The sequence below is a fragment of the Heterodontus francisci genome, chromosome 34 (genome assembly GCF_036365525.1).
Source record: "Heterodontus francisci isolate sHetFra1 chromosome 34, sHetFra1.hap1, whole genome shotgun sequence".
Classification (NCBI taxonomy): domain Eukaryota; kingdom Metazoa; phylum Chordata; class Chondrichthyes; order Heterodontiformes; family Heterodontidae; genus Heterodontus; species Heterodontus francisci.
In genome coordinates, this window is record NC_090404.1 from 37,807,505 (window position 1) to 37,827,156 (window position 19,652).

Sequence of the window (19,652 nt, forward strand, 5' to 3'; positions counted from 1 at the left end):
CTCATTTGACATGGTTTAAAATTAATGGTGCAGGATCAGTAGCTGGCAAGTCGCTGGTCTGCAGCAAAAACATTGGTCTGTCAATAGGAATTTGAAACTTGCTTCCATTTACACAGCAGTGTGTGTCTGAAATAATTTCTGAAAACTCTGCACAAACTGGTTACTGCATGTGAATATCCTGCAGTGAGCATGAACTGGATAAACTGAATATGTCCTGTGCTTTGCAGCAACTGAAGTGATCTGGAATTTCCACTTATTGGTTTGCTCAGGTGTATGGCTGAATTCCATTCATTTTTCATCTCCATTTTCACTGTCTACTGCCCCAGTCACACTGTCAACCTGGAGTCAGTGTGAAGCTGTCTTTTACACGAGCGTGATGCAAGACAAGGAATATAACTCTGGCCATCTTTCTTCAATGTGTGTTTTGGCATTGCTTAAGATTATCCTGAAAAGACTGTCCTGCACCACAAGTGCTGTGTATTGGTTACAGTGCAACTATCCTGTGAGCTCTCTGCAGTCACTATAAATGGTCACTGGGTTTCTCAGGCTGATGGCACAATACTCTGTACATGGATGAACATGTATATACAAGAACACAAGAAATAGGAGCAGAAGTAGACCATATGGCCCATTGAGCCTGCTCCACCATTCAATATAATCATGGCTGATCTTGGGTTTCAATTCCACTTTCCTGCCCGCAGCCCATATCACTTGATTCACTGAGAGACCAAAAATCTATCAATCCCAGCCTTAAATATATTCAACAATGGAGCATCCACAACCATCTTGGGTAGAGAATTCCACTGTCACGATGCTTTGACTGCAGTAATTTCTCCTCATCTGAGTCCTGAATGATTGGCCCCTTATCTTGAGATTGTGCCCCCGCGTTCTAGATTCCCCGACCAGTGGAAATAATCTCTCAGCTTCTACCTCATCAAGCCCTTTCAGAATCTAGCGTGTCTCAATTAGATCGTCTCTAATTCTTCTAAACTCCAGGCCCAATTTACTCAGCCCCTCGTCATAGGACAACCCCCTCATCCCAGAGACCAATGTAATAAATCTTCAGTATATACAGAGTGCTGCCTTTCTCCAAGCCAACACAATAGTTATGATTTTCAGCTCACCTTGCTGTTAAATGCAGCTGTCACCAGACCAATTGGTGCAGTCAAACAGGAGCCAGAAGTATTGATCACTGTTGGGATATACAGCTGTCCATTGGACCTGCTGCATTGTCACAGGGCCTTTACCAAACTTTTGAGCCTGATTTGGGGATGATGCAACAGAACCTCAAACTTGTTACTGCAGAGGTTGTCATCGGCTGTCCTTCAATTCGAGGATGACATCTACTCAAGGTCGTGAGTTTCTTCCATGGGGCTTCAGTCACTGAACAGGCTGATTCTCGACCTGCAGATCTTTGGACACATGGGGCAGGACGTCCCACAAAGTACTGGGACCCGGCGTGCAGGATTTGCTTCCTGGAGTTATAACACTAGTCTCATTACTTTTCCACTGTCACTCGCAAGATCTGGGAAAATTTTTATGTTGCATAATATTTGGACCCTTTGAAGAGGAAAACCACATTTTTCATTAGTTTTCATTAAGATTATAATGAGATCTGCACTGCAAACAAGATTATTTTAATTTACAATCATTCTAATGTGACTAATTATTTTAAATGATAAAATCTACCATAAGTGATGATATTTAAAAATAAGCAATTCTATCTATAGAGGCATCGCATTTGCGAAGATTAAGAAGGTTATTTTCCTCTTTTGTGCTGGGAGGTAAATAATTGTCGTAAAGAAAATTGGATCAGGAGTATCACATGCTCCTAACAGAATGTATGTGATATTCCTGTCCATTTAAGTTAATGGACAGTAAATTGGACAGGCTGTATAACTGGTATACAATCCTCCCTACCTGGTTTTACTTTCTGCATCGTTCAGGTGATTATGTCACAGTACAAAATAACAAAATTACCCTGCTTATGTTCATGTTTCTGGATTGTAAATGTCTCATAAATGTTTACTTTTTATTAATTTATATACCTACTGATTTGTCCACATCACTTACCAAGGTACCAGAACGTGCCAAATGGTATGCTTATATATATTGCTTTCCATTAAAGCTGACACATTTTCACAGAACACCTTTTACGTGAGAAAGCTATAAATAGGCAGAAGCAGGACATTGAGAACATTCTTCTTCTTTGGCCTCCTTATCTCGAGAGACAATGGGTAAGCGCCTGGAGGTGGTCAGTGGTGTGTGGAGCAGCGCCTGGAGTGGCTATGAAGGCCAATTCTAGAGTGACAGACTCTTCCACAGGTGCTGCAGAAAAATTTGTTTGTCAGGGCTGTTACACAGTTGGCTCTCCCCTTGCGCTTCTGTCTTTTTTCCTGCCAACTGCTAAGTCTCTTCGACTCACCACACATTAGCCCCGCCTTTATGGCTGCCCGCCAGCACTGGCGAACGCTGGCAACTGACTCCCACGACTTGTGATCAATGTCACAGGACTTCATGTCGCGTTTGCGGATGTCTTTAAAATGGAGACATGGACGGCCGGTGGGTCTGATACAAGTGGTGAACTCGCTGTACAATATGTCTTTGGGGATTCTGCCATCTTCCATGCGGCTCACATGGCCAAGCCATCTCAAGCACCACTGGCTCAGTAGTGTGTATAAACTGGGGATGTTGGCCGCCTCGAGGACTTCTGTGTTGGAGATACGGTCCTGCCACCTGATGAGAACATGAAGCTCTGTAAAACCAATTATCAGCTGTCAGGTAAGTCTCATGAAATTGTATTCTGAGTACAGTGCAAGTTTAACATTACATATGCAAAATTGTACAAAATTACCATTACACAACTAGTTTACTTGAATAACAGTGTTATAATTACATGATTCATTGTCAAAAAAATCAGTATTTTTTAGTCTTCGGCCACTAATTTTCAGACCTTTTGATCTTTTGCCACTCTCACCCCGGTATTTGTTACTTGTTTTGTGAAATACGATTCCTATCCAGCTCAACTGCTGGATAACTGATTACATTTATATGTATTTATACATGTCTATAAAGTGTCTGTGTGCCCAGATTTAATTAAGTTGTGATTTGTAACTAATGAATGATGTTTTGGCCATGACTTGTAGTCTGCTATCTTGGTGATTTGTCAAAAAAGTGTAGCTTTCCTGCTACTTTCAGGATTCCATTTAATCCAACAAGGGTGACTTGTCCCTGACCACAACCACCCTCTATGGGTGCAGGTATATGTTGGTATGAAGTGTAGACGATTTATTAAGTAATTTATATTTAGTGTAATGAAGTAATACTTAACAACAACAATAGTCACAGTCTGAACCTCAGATCCTTGGCGTTTGCCCTCCGAGTGACTGTGGCACAGTCTTTCTTTCTCTTGCTGTGTTATGTTGACTGAAGGTTTTCTTCTTTCTTCCTCTGGATTTTTTACATGTTGCTTCTCATGTTCAATAGCTGTTCTTTTATCCCCTTTTTGGCCATCAGACCACCTTTCTAGTTTGCCCGATGGTTGGTCCAGGTCCTGTAATGTCAGTTCCTACCCAACTCTAATTGAGGCTTAATTGATAAAGCATTTTGCCAGTAATTGAGATAAAAACCTATGAAGAGTTCTATTCATTATGGTTGTTATCTCCTTGGACAGTATGAATTTGTACAGCTCCTGCCCCACTGAACTCATTTCTTCCTATCTAGACTCTATCTTTTCTCCGCTGGTCCAGTCTCTTCCCACCTACATCCGTGACTCTTCTGACGCCCTACTTCATTTTGACAATTTCCAGTTTCCTGGTCCCAACCGCCTCCTCTTCACGATGAACGTCCAATCGCTCTGCACCTCCATCCCCACCAGGATGGTTTGAGGGCTCTCCACTTCTTCCTGGAACAGAGGCCCAACCAGTCCCCATCCACCACCATCCTCCTCCACCTGGCTGAACTTGTTCTCACATTGAACAACTTCTCCTTCAACTCCACGCACTTCCTTCAAGTAAAAGGTGTTGCTATGGGTACCCGCATGGGACCTAGTAATGCCTGTCTTTTTGTGGGATATGTCGAGCATTCTTTGTTCCAGTCCTACTCAGGCCCCCTCCCCCAACTCTTTTTCTGGTACATTGATGACTGTATCGGTGCCGTTTCCTGCTCCCACCCCAGAGTGGAAAACTTTATCAACTTTGCTTCCAATTTCCACCCTTCTCTCACCTTTACATGGTCCATCTCGGACACTTCCCTTCCCTTCCTCCACTTCTCTGTCTCCATCTCAGGGGATAGGTTGTCTCCTAATATCCATTATAAGCTCACCGACTCCCACAGCTACCTCGACTACACTTCCTCACACCCTACCTCCTGTAAGGACTCCATTCCATTCTCCCAGTTTCTCCGTCTCTGACGCATCTGCTCTGATGATGCTACCTTCCATGACGGTGCTTCTGATATGACCTCCTTTTTCCTCAACCGAGGATTTCCCCCCACTGTGATTGACAGGGCCCGCAACTGTGTCCGGCCCATTCCCCGAACCTCTACCCTCACCCCTTCCCCTCCCTCCCAGAACTGTGACAGGGTTCCCCTTGTCCTCACTTTTCACCCCATCAGCCTCCATATCCAAAGGATCATCCTCCGCCATTTCTGCCACCTCCAGTGTGATGCCACTACCAGTCGCATCTTCCCCTCCCTTCCCCTGTCAGCATTCTGAAGGGATCATTCCCTCTGCAACACCCTGGTCCACTCCTCCATTACCCCCACCACCTCGTCCCCGTCCCATGGCACCTTCCCCTGCAATCGCAGGATGTGTAATACCTGCCCATTTACCTCCTCCCTCCTCACTATCCCAGGCCCCAAACACTCCTTCCAGGTGAAGCGGCGATTTATTTGTACTTCTTTCAATGTAGTATACTGTATTCGCTGCTCACAGTGTGGTCTCCTCTACATTGGGGAGACCAAGCGCAGACTGGGTGACCGCTTTGCGGAACATCTCTGCTCAGTCCGCAAGCAGGACCCTGAGCTTCCATTTATTTGCCATTTCAACACTCCCCCCTGCTCTCATGCTCACATCTCCGTCCTGCTGCAGTGTTCCAGTGAACATCAACGCAAGCTCGAGGAACAGCATCTCATCTACCGATTAGGCACACTGCAGCCTGACGGACTGAACATTGAGTTCAATAATTTCAGAGCATGACATCCCTCCATTTTATTTTCATTTTTAGTTATTTTTTTTTCTTTCTTTTTACATTCTTTTTTTACATTTTTTACAATTTTTTTTTGCATTTATTTCATTTCATCTTAGTTTGTTCAGTTTGCTTGCCCACTTTTTTTTTCAGGTTTGCACTTGCTGCTGTTCTATAGTCAGTGTATTAACACCTAATCTATCCTAATGCTTTGTCTTTCAACACACGATTAACATATTGTTTGCCTTTGCTCCGTGACCTTTTGGTCAGCTATGTGGCCTGGTCCAATCCAGACCTCCTTTGTTATCTCTTGCCCCACCCCCACCTCAATTGCTTATAACCTGTGACTTTTCTAATATTTGTCAGTTCCGAAGAAGGGTCACTGACCCGAAATGTTAACTCTGCTTCTCTTTTCACAGATGCTGCCAGACCTGCTGAGTGGTTCCAGCATTTCTTGTTTTTATTTTTGAATTTGTACAGAAATTGATTCTTTTTAGCAAAGTTAATGAATGTGATCAGGGTCACAAAACTTGTTCTGCTGAATTTGTGTCACAGTGACTTACGAAGTCCTACTGATACTGAATTTCTTTCAAGCTTAAGACTTAGTTTTTAAATAATACTTTTAAATTAAAGCCCATTCATTCCAGCATGATTCTTAATTCACTAATTACAAACCAACCAAGGTCCATTGCTTTGTAATCATTGTTTCTTGATGGGTTACTGCTTAATACATTCATTTGATTAATGCAGCTGCTGATACAAGACACAAAAATAACTTTTTTACTCATGTGTTAGTATTACAATGGCTTACTTAACTTTGTTAGTTATTACAGAGGATACAGTGTGAAAATGGTCAAGTTTTTTTTTTCCAAAATATACTTTATTCATAAACATCTGTAAAAATTACATTGCCAGACAGTTTCCAAACAGCACCAAAAAATACAAACATTGCAAGGGAGATCAGTTTCCTTCAATACTGTCATGAGTTCCTTCCCAATCCTTCCGTTTCACAATTGTCATGTCAATTACAGTTTTACATTTACAGCAATTGAGAATATTTACGATACAGTTCGAGGGGTTTCCCATGGATCCAGCCCCTCAGTCCAGCTTGGTGGGGGAACCTTACACTGTGGTCTTTCCCCATTGAGCCTTTGCTGCGGCTGCCCCAAGCTTTAGTGCGTCCCTCAGCACGTAGTCCTGAACCTTGGAATGTGCCAGTCTACAACATTCGGTGGTGGACAACTCTTTGCGCTGGAAGACCAACAAGTTTCGGGCAGACCAAAGGGCGTCTTTCACCGAATTGATAGTCCTCCAGCAGCAGTTAATGTTTGTCTCGGTGTGCGTCCCTGGGAACAGCCCGTAGAGCACAGACTCCTGTGTTACAGAGCTGCTTGGGATGAACCTTGACAAAAACCACTGCATCTCTTTCCACACCTGCTTTGCAAAGGCACATTCCAGGAGGAGGTGGGCGACCGTCTCTTCCCCACCACAGCCAACGCGGGGGCACTGTGCGGAGGGGGCGAGACTTCGGGTGTGCATGAAGGATCTGACGGGGAGGGCCCTTCTCACCACCAGCCAAGCTACGTCTTGGTGCTTGTTTGAAAGTTCTGGTGATGAGGCATTCTGCCAAATGACTTCGACGGTCTGCTCGGGGAACCATCCGACAGGATCCACCATTTCCTTTTCCCGTAGGGCCTTGAGGACATTCCGTGCAGACCACTGCCTGATGGACCGGTGGTCAAAGGTGTTTTCCCGCAGAAACTGCTCCACGAAGGATAGGTGGTACGGCACCGCCCAACTGCACGGAGCGTTCCGCGGCAATGTGACCAGGCCCATCCTTCGCAACACCGGGGACAGATAGAACCTCAGCACGTAGTGACATTTGGAGTTTGCGTACTGGGGATCTACACACACCTTGATGCAGCCGCACACGAAAGTGGTCGTCAGGATGAGGGCCACGTTGGGTACATTTTTCCCGCCCTTGTCCAGAGATTTGAACATCGTGTCCCTCCGGACCCGGTCCATTTTACATCCCCAGACGAAGCGGAAAATGGCTCGGGTGACTGCCACGGCGCAGGAGTGGGGTATGGGCCAGACCTGCGCCACGTAGAGCAACAACGTGAGCGCCTCGCACCTGATGACCAGGTTCTTACCCACAATGGAGAGAGATCGCTGCCCCCACATGCCCAACTTTTGTCGTACCTTGGCTACTCGCTCCTCCCATCTTTTGGTGCACGCCCCAGCCCTTCCGAACCATATCCCCAGCACCTTCAGGTAATCTGACCTGACGGTGAAGGGGCAAAGGATCGGTCAGCCCAGTTGCCAAAGAACATGGCCTCGCTCTTGCCGTGGTTAACTTTGGCTCCCGAGGCCAGTTCGAACTGGTCGCAGATGCTCATCAGTCTGCGCACGGACAGCGGATCCGAGCAGAAGACGGCGACGTCATCCATGTACAGGGAGGTTTTGACCTGAGTGCCTCCGCTGCCTGGGATTGTCACCCCTCTTATGCTCGCATCCTTCCTAATAGACTCAGCAAAGGGTTCAATACAGCAAACAAACAAGACCAGGGACAGAGGGCAGCCCTGTCTGACTCCAGATTTGATCGGGAAACTTTCAGATTCCCACCCGTTGATTGAGACTGCGCCACTGATGTTTGTGTAGAGCAGTTGGATCCAATTGCAGATTCCCTCCCCAAACCCCATTTTGGAAAGCACGTCCATCATGTAGGTGTGCGATATCCTCTCAAAAGCCTTCTCCTGGTCCAGGCTGATGAGGCAGGTGTCCACCCTCCTGTCCCGTACGTAGGCGATCGTATCCCTGAGTAGCGCGAGACTATCAGAGATCTTCCTGCCGGGTACAGTACAGGTCTGATCGGGGTGAATCACCAACTCCAGAGCAGACTTGACTCGACTGGCTATGACTTTGGACAGAATCTTGTAATCAACATTAAGCAGTGAGATGGGCCGCCAATTTCTGAATTCTGCCCTCTCCCCCTTCTGCTTGTAAATGAGGGTGATGATGCCTTTTCTCATGGATTCTGACATGCTGCCGGCCAGGAGCATACTCTCGTATACTTCCAGCAGGTCTGGGCCGACCCAGTCCCACAGGGCCGAGTACAACTCGACCGGTAAGCCGTCGCTCCCGGGAGTTTTACTCGTCTCAAAAGACTCGACGGCCTTTGTCAGCTCGTCCAGAGTTAGCGGCTTGTCCAGTCCCTCCCTCCTGCTGTCATCTAAGACCTCTGTGATAGATGACAGGAAGGACTGGGAGGCTCTGCTGTCTGTGGGCTTCGCGTCATACAGTCCAGCATAAAAGGATTTGCTGATCCTGAGTATGTCAGGCTGCGAAGACGTTACCGAGCCATCTTCTTCCTTCAGGCTGCTGATAACAGAGCTCTCTCTGTGTACCTTTTGGAAGAAGTAACGCGAGCACGTCTCATCCTGCTCGATGGAGCGGACTCTGGACCGGAAGATGATCTTGGAGGCCTCCTTGGCAAAGAGCGAGGCCTGCTGGCTCTTCACCTCTTGGAGGTCCTCCTTGACCTCGACCCCCATTGACTGCAACCGGAGTAGATTTTGCATAATTTTCTGGAGTCGGGACAGTTCCCTCTGTCTCTCTCTCGCCTTCTGAACACCTTTGTGGATGAAGAACCTCTTGATGTTCTCCTTAATCGCTTCCCACCAGTGAACTGGAGACTCAAAGAGGGGTTTCACGGTCCTCCAACCATTGTAATCCCTTTTGAGTTCCTCAACGTTCTCTGGGGTCAGCAGTGTCGCATTGAGCTTCCACGTCCCTCTGCCAACCCGCTGGTCGTCCTGTAAGTGACAGTCGGCCAGTAAGAGGCAGTGGTCGGAGAAGAACACCGGCTTGACGTCGGTGGATCCGACCGTGACAGCACGGGACACAAACAGGAAGTCAATCCTGGAACGGGCAGACCCGTCCGATCTTGACCATGTGTATCTGCGCTGCGCTCCGTCTGCAGGTTTGCTGAAGATGTCGTGCAGTTTGGCATCCTTAACTGTTTCTGCTAGGAATCTGGACGTAGCGTCCAGTTTGCTGTCGTCACTGCCGGATCGTCCAGCCGCATCGATGATGCAGTTGAAGTCACCGCCTAGGATGACCGACCTGGACGTCGCCAGCAGCAGTGGGAGCTGCTGGAAGACGGTCAGCCGCTCGCTGCGTTGTACCGGGGCGTACACGTTGATCAACCGTAGCGGAGCGTTGTTGTACATCACATCTGCTACGAGGAGGCGGCCGCCCACCACCTCCTTAACTTCGGAGATGGTGAAGTTACCTCCCCGCAGCAGAATACCCAGGCCGGAGGAACGGCAGTCATTACCCCCCGACCAGATCGATGGCCCGTGGGACCACCATCGCGACCACTGCCTGTAGGTGCTGAGGTGTGGTATTCCACACTCCTGCAGAAACAGTAGGTCAGCTTTGACCTTGGCAAGGTAATCCAAGGTTGAAACACATCGCATAGTAGATTTAATGCTACGCACATTAATGGAAGCAATTCTTACACCCATTTTTTACTAAAAATTAGTTGTTGCTTCCCATACCATTTATCCTCGCTAGTCCCAGTCCTTCCCCTTCGGGATGTTCCTGCATACCCATCGTATGCGCAAGCAGTTTCACGTTGGTTGGGCTCAGAAACCCCTCCTGATTTTTCATGCAGGGTTTGTGCCGCTCGGGTGACATTGGGGGGGTCTTGTAGGCAGAGAGGATTGGGTTGTCCTCAGCTGCTTCCATCTGTTCCTCCTCGAAAACATCACAGCTCCCGGTCTCCCGGAGCTCAGGTGCGCCAGACGTGTCTTTGCTCCCGGTGTCGCAGAGCTGAGATGCATTGGCCACTTCGTTACGTGTGGGGCATTGGGGTTGGGGCACGCCGGGCCCATCACAGCTTCCAGTGCCCGGGGGCTGGGATGCTTTATCATCCATCTCGGAGTTCTGCCGCCTCTTTTGAAGGGGCTGTCGTTCCAGCATTTCCCCGTCCAGTGAAGAGGAGTTGTTGCAGTCTGATTCAGAAGAGAGCCTCCTCTTGCCACTGGTTTGGGTGGTGGCTTTCGGATGTTTTTTCTTTGTGGTTTTCCTCTGGACCACTTGCCACTGACCTGTTTGTCCATCTGCTGCCTCCTCCTCCATTGATTCTGTCTGTGGAGGAGGGGTTTCCGGGCGCTGGGTAGGTGCTGGGTCGTTGGTTTCAGCTGCCTCCCCTTCCTTCTCAGGTTGAAGTTCCTCACTGCGGAGAAGGTTGCTGGTCTCCTTTCGGACAGCGGACTCCTTCGTCGAACCTTCTCCCGGCCTATCCTTGGACCTTGCTGCCTGAGCATAGCTGAGGCAACGTTTGGGACAAGTCTTGTAGAGATGGCCTGCCGCACCGCACAAGTTGCAACACTTAGTCTGCTTACAGTCCTTGGTCTGATGGCCTTCCTCCTTGCAGTTCTTGCAAACAACCGTGCTGCAGTTGGCTGCCATGTGACCAGATTTGCCACAGGTGCGGCAAACTCTGGGCTGCCCAGCGTAGACCAAGAAGCCTCGACTTCCCCCGATAGCGAAGCTGGAGGGAGGATGGATGATGGCTCCACTGGGATCTACCTTCAAGGTCACCTTGACCTGCCGCTTGCTGGTCCAGATCCCAAAGGGGTCCTTGACATCAGTGCTGCTGCCGGCCACCTCGACGTACCTGGCAAGAAAGGTGAGTACATCCACCACCGGAACATGGGGGTTGTAGAGGTGAATCATCACCACCCGGTCCCGTTGTGACGGAAGCGTGAAGAGCGGCTCCGCTGTGAGGATCGACAGTGACGCCCGGTCCCCTTTCTCCTTGAACGCCTTCAGGAACTTGATGCATAAAGTAATTTATATTCAGTGTAAAGAAGTAATACTTAACAACGACAATAGTGGCTTTCTGTTCCTCAGATCCTCGGTGGTTGCCCTCTGAGTGACTGTGACGCAATCTCTCTCTTGCTGTGTTCTGTTGACTGAAGATACTCTTCTTCCTTGCCCTGGACTTTCTGTATTGCTTCTCATGTTCAATAGCTGTTCTTTTATACCCTTTTTGGCCATCAGACCACCTTTCTCGTTTGCCCGATGGTTGGTCCAGGTCCTGCAAAGTCAGTTACTACCCTACTCTAATTGAGGCTTAATCGATAAAACATGTTGACAATAATTGCGATAAAAACCTATGAAGAGTTCTATTCATTACGGTTGTTATCTCCTTGGACGGTATGAATTTGTACAGAAATTGATTCTTTTTTAGCAAAGTTAATGAATGTTATTGGGTCACAAAACTTTTTCTGCTGACTGTGTTACAGTGAGTTACAAAGTCCTACTGATACTGAATTTCTTACAAGCTTCAGACTTAAGTTTTTAAACTTAATACTTTTAAATTAAAGCCCATTCTTTCTAACATGATTCTTAATTCATTAATTATAAATCAGTCAAGGTCCATTGCTTTGTAATCATTGTTTCTTGACGGGTTGCTGCTTAATATATACATGTAGTTGCTGATACAAGACACAAAATTAACTTCTTTGTTCATATGTTAGTATTAAGATGATTTCCTTGATATTGTTAGTTATTACAGAGGATACAGTGTGAAGATGAAATAAAACCAGAACGTGCTGGAAATGCTCATAAATAAATACATATAAATTGTGTGGCACTGTATCAAATGCCTTTTGAAAGTCCATGTACCCAACATCAACAACATTGCCCCCACCAACCCTCTCTGTTATGTCTTCAAAAACTCCAGCAAGTTAGTTGAACACGATTTTCCCTGAACAAACCCACATACTGAGTTAGGTGACATATTGAGTATTCTGGAAGGGAGCAAAAAATTGCATAGTGTCATTGATAGATTAGCGAGTGGAGATAACAGAGACAGCAGGAGGTCAATGTGGGGAAGTGCGAGGTCATTAACATTAGAGTCATGTATGGAACAGAGGAGACCATTCAGCCCATCAAGTCCATGACAGTTCTCCACACAGTAATCCACTCAGTCCTACTCCCCTGCTTGACCCCTGTAGTCCTGCAAGTTTATTTCCTTCAAGTGACCATCCAATTTCCTCTTGAAATCACTGATTGTCTCTGCTTCCACCACCCTCATGGGCAGCGAATTCCAGATCATTTACTACCCACTGTGTAAAAAAGTGCTTCCTTATATTCCCTCTGCATCTCTTGCCCAAAACTTTCAATCTGTGTCTCCTAATCCTTGTAATGGGAACAGTTTACCTTGTCTAACTTATCCATGCCTGTCATAATCTTTTACACTTTGATTAAATCTCCCCTCAATCTCCTTTGTGCAAAGGAGAACAACCCCAGCTTTTACAACCTCACCTTGTAACTAAAATCTCCCATCCCTGGAACCATTCTGGTAACTTAGATCTAAGGAAGATGAATCAGAATATTTTCTAAATGATTAAAAGTTAGGAACTGTGAAGGGACAGAGAGATTTCGGGTTTCATGCACAGAAATCACTAAAAACTACTGGACTGGGTGAAAAGGGAATTAAAATGTCTAATGGAATGTTTGCCTTTATCTGAAGGGTGAAAGTAATGCTGCAGTTATATGCAACTCTTGTTACACATCATCTGAAGTGAGGTGTTTAATTCTGGGCAGCACATCTCAGGAAGGATATATCAGCTGTGCAGGAGGTACACTGCACATTCACCAGAATGATATCAGGGCTAAAAGGGTTAAATTGTGAGGACAGGTCATATAGACTAGGCTTGTATTTCATAGAGTATGAATATTAAGGGGTGATGTAATTCAGGTATTAAAGAAGATTAAAGGTTTTAAGGGGGTCGATAAAGAAAAATGATTTCCTCTGTTGGTGGAATGCAGAATAAGATGGCACAACATTAAAATTAGAGCTGGGCCATTCAGGGGTGCTGTCAGGAAGCACTTCTTCACACAAAGGATAGTGAAATCTGGAACGCTGTCCCCCCAAGAGGCTGCTGTGGATGGGGAGAAAAGGAAAATGTCAAAACTTGAGAGTGATGTATTTTTATTGGGTAAGGTTACAGGGATATGTAACCAACTCTGGTAAAGGTAGTTGTGATATGGATCAGTCATGATATAACTGAATAGAGGAACAGGCTCGAGGGGTTGAATGGCCTCCTCCCACTCATGTGTTCCTCTGTTTTACAAGATCACTGGGACTGATTCCCTGAGGCTCTTCTCACAATACTGGGACCTTCTACTCCTGACCATTATGAAGCAAGGGTATTCAGAGTGGTCTAGACAGGACAACAACCTCCCCTTCATAGACACATGATCCTGACTGTGAGGTGACCGTGCGTCTGGGAGAACGATGGGTGGACACAGTGCGTGTTGTTATTTTAATGATAATCTGAACCTCAAGAAACAAACCACCCTGAGGAGTGAAATAAGGTTCGTTGGCTCCTGTTATCTGGGCTGTTTGAGCTGGGCAATGGCCTGACCCAGCACTGACAGGACAAGCCCACTAGGAGATGGCACAAGGCCAAATTAAGACTCAAGTACAGCACTTTTATGAAATAATCAGTTGAGAAAGGGTTTAGTAATAACATTGTAGAAAGAGAGAAAATGGGGAGCCTTTGTCCAATTAGCCTCACATTAGTTGTAGGCAAAATGCTAGAATGTATTATCTGGGGAAATGGTAACAGGGCACTTAGAAAATCATAATATGATTCAGCAGAGTCAACATGGACTTGTGAAGAAGAAATCATGTTTAACAAATCTGTTAAGAGTTTCTTGAGGATGTAACTAGTCAGGTGAATAAGGAGGAAACAGTAGTTTATTTGGATTTTCAAGAAGCAAGAAGCATTTGATAAGGTGCCACACCAGAGGTTATTACACACAATTCTTTCTTCAATCATAAGTTCAGAAGTGGGGATGTTCGCTGATGATTGCACAATGTTCCGCACCATTTGCGACTCCTCAGATACTGAAGCAGTCCGTGTAGAAATGCAGCAAGACCTGGACAATATCCAGGCTTGGGCTGATAAGTGGCAAGTAACATTCAAGTCACACAAGTGCCAGGCAATGACCATCTCCAACAAGAAAGACTCCAACCATCTCCCCATGACATTCAATTGCAGTACCATCACTGAATCCCCCACTATCAACATCCTGGGGGCTACCATTGACCAGAAACTGAACTGGGAGTAGCCATATAAATACCGTCGCTACAAGAGCCGGTCAGAGGCTAGGAATCCTACGGTGAGTAACTCATCTCCTGACTCCCCAAAGCCTGTCCACCATCTATAAGGCACAAGTCAGGAGTGTGATGGAATACTTGCCTGGATGGTACAGCTCCAACAACACTCAAGAAGCTCGACACCATCCAGGACAAAACAACCCACTAGATTGGTATCCTATCTACAAACATTCACTCCCTCCACCACTGACACACAGTGGCAGCAGTGTGTAACATCTACAAGATGCACTGGAGGAAATTAGTGAAGCAGGTGGGTTTTTAGGACAATCCATAGTTTCATGGTCACCAATATTGATCCTCGCTTTTTAATTGCAGTGGTGGGATTTGAATTCATGTCTCAGCATCATTAGTCCAGGCCTCTGGATTACTAGTTCAATAACATAACCACTATTGTACAGCACCCCCACTCTGCTCCATCTCCTCCTATGAGGAGAGGTTGAGTAGACTAGGCCTATATTCCCTGAGGTTTAGAAGAAGGAGATGTGATCTGACTGAAACATCAATTGTTAAGGGACTTGACCGGGTCGATGCTGAGAAAATGTTTCACCTGGCTGGGGAATCGAGACAGTCTCAGGATAAGGGATCAGCCATTTAGGACTGAAATGAGGAGAAATTTCTTTGCTGTAAAGGTTGTGAATCTTTGGAATTGTCTTCCCCAGGGAGCAGTGGATGCTCAGTCATTGAGTATATTTAAGACAGAGATTGATAGATTTTTGGGTATTACGGTAATTAAGGGATATGGGATAGTGTGGGAAGGTGGAGTTGAGGTAGATGATCAGCCATGTTCATTAAACCTCAGTCTGGTTCCTCTCGAGCTGCTGAGTGAATGAATTAAATCTTTCTCGACAAATCACCAAGATACCAGATGACAAGTCATACCCGAAACATCATTTATTGGTTACAAATCACAACTTAGTTAAATCTGGACACACAGACACTTTATAAACATGTATAAACACATTTAAATGTAATCAGAGTTATCCAGCAGTTCAGCACTAATAGGGAGAGTATTTCACAAAACAAGTAACAAAGATTAACCAGACGATTCAGTGATTGACTGTAAATCAACACTATTGGATGCTGAGTATTAATTACAGCAGGGACCAGAGTCTGAGCTTATAAATTGGTGAGTTTACTTGAAGACTAATTCCTTCACTATCTGACATGTTAACAGTTGTGAACAGCCTGTCTGTCCAACAGCTCCAGTCCACGAGTGCTAAGAAACACTAACAGCTTAAACAGCCTCATTCTTGAGCTAAAGAACAGACTTTCTCCTGTCAATATAGAGTTACAGGATTGGCCTGTGATCTGTTTATTGTTCATCTTTTGTTCAGTACATTTACTGAGTGGATTTAAATTGAAAATGAGGTTTGAAGACATGATGGTGTATTCACACATGAATGAGAGATGCTGTGGGGCAGACGCTCAGTCACAAGAGGAGCAACTGACATCAGAAATAAACCCCAACTGTCAGAATGAACATGGTTCAGTCTGGATATGATTAACAGCAGCAACAGCAGAATCCAACCCCTGTAATTATCTGTGAACTCGCTGGTGTCTCAGCAGATAGGATGGCTGAGTGAATCCCTTCCTACACACGGAGCAGATGAATGACCTCTCCCCAGTGTGACTGAACTGGTGTGTCACCAGGTGGGATGACTGAGTAAATCTCTTCCGACATACAGAGCAGGTGAACGGCTGCTCCCCAGTGTGAACTCGCTGGTGCCTCAGCCGAGCGGATGAATTAGCAAATCCCTTCCCACACTCCGAGCAGGTGAATGGCCTCTCACCAGTGTGAACACGCTGGTGTTTCACCAGCTTGGATGAAGTAGTGAATCCCTTCCCACACTCAGAGCAGGTGAATGGCCTCTCCCCAGTGTGAACTCGCTGGTGTATCAGCAGGGTGGATGAATGAGTGAAACCCTTCCCACAATCAGAGCAGGTGAATGGCCTCTCCCCAGTGTGAATTCGTTGATGCACCAGCAGGTTCCATGACAGAGAGAATCTCTTCCCACACGCAGAGCAGGTGAATGGCCTCTCCCCAGTGTGAACTCGCTGGTGCGTCAGCAGGGCGGATGAATGAATGAATCCCTTATCACACTCAGTGCAGGTGAACGGCCTCTCCCCATTATGAACTCGCTGGTGTGTGAGTAGGGCGGATGAATAAATGAATCCCTTCCCTCACTCAGTTCATGTGAACGGCCTCTCCCCAGTGTGAATTCGCTGGTGTGTCAGCAGGTTTGATAACTGAGTGAATCCCTTCCCACATTCTGTGCAGGTGAACGGCCTCTCTCCAGTGTGAACTCGCTGGTGTGTCAGCAGCTTTGATGACTGAGTAAATCCCTTCCCACACTCAGAGCAGGTGATCGGCCTCTCCCCAGTGTGAACTCGCTGGTGCATCAGCAGGGTGGATGAATAAGTGAAACCCTCCCCACAATCAGAGCAGGTGAATGGCCTCTCCCCAGTGTGAATCCGTTGATGTGCCAGCAGGTTCAATGACAGAGAGAATCTCTTCCCACACTCAGAGCAGGTGAACGGCCTCTCCCCAGTGTGAACTCGCTGGTGTTTTAGTAGGGCAGATGAATGAATGAATCCCTTCCCACACTCAGTGCAGGTGAATGGCCTCTCCCCAGTATGAACTCGCTTGTGTGCGAGTAGGGAGGATGAATGAGTGAATCCCTTCCCACACTCAGTGCAGATGAACGGCCTCTCCTCAGTTTGACTGTGTCGATGAGTTTCCAGCTCAGACGTGTAATTTAATTCTTTCTCACGGTCTCCACATTTCCACAGCTTCTCCCCAGTCTGACTACACTTGTGTATCGACAGGGCAGCTGATCGGCTGAAGCCCCGTCCACACACAGAACACGTGTACGGTTTCTCCACACTTTTTGCTTCCATGATCAAAGGCCGATGATATTCAGCTCCTGATGAATCGAGTGACTGTCACATCTTGAGGTGATGTTTGAGTTTCCTTCCGCAAATCCTCCCTTTCTAATACCCTGTAACATGAAGTTACAACAGGAAAAAGGGAGTGAGAGAGAACCCACAAAAACACAAAGACAAGTTGTGAAATTGAGCTGAATGAATCTGGTAATTTGTGGGACCAGAACAGAGAGTGGGCGGGGCTTCAGGGGCCCAGTGACCAGGAGAGAAAATCATTGACTCATTAATTTTATTCTCACTCTGCACACAGGGGCTGGAGAACTGAACCCAGCCACAGTAGAGGGAGGGAGAAAACTGGCAGAGGAGGAAAGAGATGGTGCAGATGGTGTCATGGGTTTGGATTTCAGCACAGGGAGGAGGGAGAGTGTGTGGGACTGCGATTGACAGCTTTGGGGAAACAAGAGAGGAATAAAATGTTCCATAGGATCTCGAATTGTCTGTTCTGAATTTCTATCCTGTACTGACAGTGATGACTTTTATTACCTCCTTTTACAGGGGATTAGGAGAGGATTTACACACATTGATTTGATGCTCACTCTGCACACAGGGGCTTTCGCACCATCTCTCCTGAAGGTGCTGGGGTTACTGTTTACATCCCACTGAACTGTAAGAAAGAATATCTTATTAGATGATATTAAAGATAGTATTATATTATAATAATATAACGAGAGGCCGTTCACCTCCTCCGTCTGTGGGAAGGAATTTAATCGATATCCAAAATGCTGAGACACCAGTGAGTTCACAAGTGGTGCCAACTGTGGCTGGATGTATTCCTAGAGATTTTGCACAAGCAGCTGTCATGAAATGTCCAGAATCGGGAGGGCACCGGTGAGCAGGTGAATGAAGTACGCAAGCTCGAAGCTCAGCTTTTCTCCCAGGTTATTAGCAGCAGTAAAAACCTGATTTATTTATTTGGGAAAGGTTCTGGGCAATTCTTCTCCAACCCCAAAGGCAATTAAGCCAAACTCATGAGTATCAATAGCCCCTCACCTACCTCCTGTAACTCAAAATGTACAAATCCTCTGAAGCCTCCCCGCCCACCAGCCGCCACTTACCGGCTGCAGAAGCGACTCTCTGCCACCTTCACCCTCTGGCTTCAAACAGTGGTCCGCAATGTGCCTGCGCACCCGGGACTTAACCTCTGACCTCACAGTGTCTGGGTGATTAACGGCAGCTGCGGACCAATAGGAAAAGGGGGCGGGGCAGGAGGACAGATAATGCGCAGTTCCTCCCTCATTTGCTTCTCGTTGAAATCCCGAGGATGAATCCATCAGCATTCGTGATCTGTCAGCCCGCAGCTCCATTAGTTCCTTTTCATAAAACTGTCTCATTCCCTTTGAAATGTTTCAATTAAACCTGCCTCCACCACACTCTCAGACAGTACATTCCACACATTAACCACTCGCTGGGTGGAAAAGTTTTTCCTCATGTTATTTCTGTTTCTTTTCCCAATTACTTTCAATCTGTTCCCTCTCGTCCTCCATCCTTTCACCAGTGGGAACAGTTTCTCTCCATCTACTCTGTTTGACCTGATGCCATGAGACATCATGGGGTCCGGAGCCCATGTTGAGGACGTCTCGGGCAACTCCCTCCTGACTGTATAACACTGTGCCATCACCTCTGCTGGGTCTGTCCTGCTGGTGGGACACCTAGGGATGGTGATGGCAGTATCTGGGACATTGTCTCTAAGGTATGATTCTCTGTCCAGACCCCTCATGATTTTGAATACCTCGACCAAATCACCTCTCAGCCTTTTCTCCAAGGAAAACAGCACACTTTTTCTTCTTTATCGTAATCTCTACCTCTTTTATAATCCAGGGAGCTCTGGATTTATTTGCCCAACCTTTCCACTTCGAGGGAACATATGTTGACTGTGCCCGAACTCTCTCTTTTTTGAAGGTTACCCATTGTTCAGCTATCAGGTTTCCTGGCAACTTTTGAATCTCATTTATTCAGCCAGCTCCATTCTTACCCCATTGAAGTTGTCTTTCCCCAGTTAATTACTCTTACTCTGGATTGTTCTAGGTCCTTTTATATGGTCAGCCTAAATCTTATGATACAATGATCAATCTCCCCTACATGCTCCCCAACTGATACTTGATCCACTTGGCCCACCTCATTCTCAAGAACCAGGTCCAGGAATGCCTCCTTTCTCATTGGACTAGCAACATACTGTTGTGGAAAACTTTCCTGAACAACTCTAAGAACACTTGCCCCTCACTGCCCTTTACACTACTACTATCCCACGATATGTTTGAATCAAGTCGCCCATTAGAACTACCCTATATTTTTTGCACCTCTCTGTAATGTCCTTGCAT

General features: G+C 46.4%; 1 protein-coding gene across 1 annotated transcript in view; it reads right to left on the reverse strand.

Annotated features, from left to right (window-relative positions):
• Positions 1-16,926, reverse strand: part of LOC137348833 (zinc finger protein 850-like) — a gene marked incomplete at its 5' end in the record, with an annotated part of 277,096 nt that extends 260,170 nt beyond the window's left edge. The window contains 2 exons of the mRNA XM_068014072.1: positions 16,007-16,510; positions 16,595-16,926. Of these exons, the coding sequence (XP_067870173.1) occupies positions 16,007-16,510; positions 16,595-16,926 (836 nt within the window). The remainder of the gene's footprint in view (positions 1-16,006; positions 16,511-16,594) is intronic.
• Between the last annotated feature and the right edge of the window lie 2,726 nt (positions 16,927-19,652).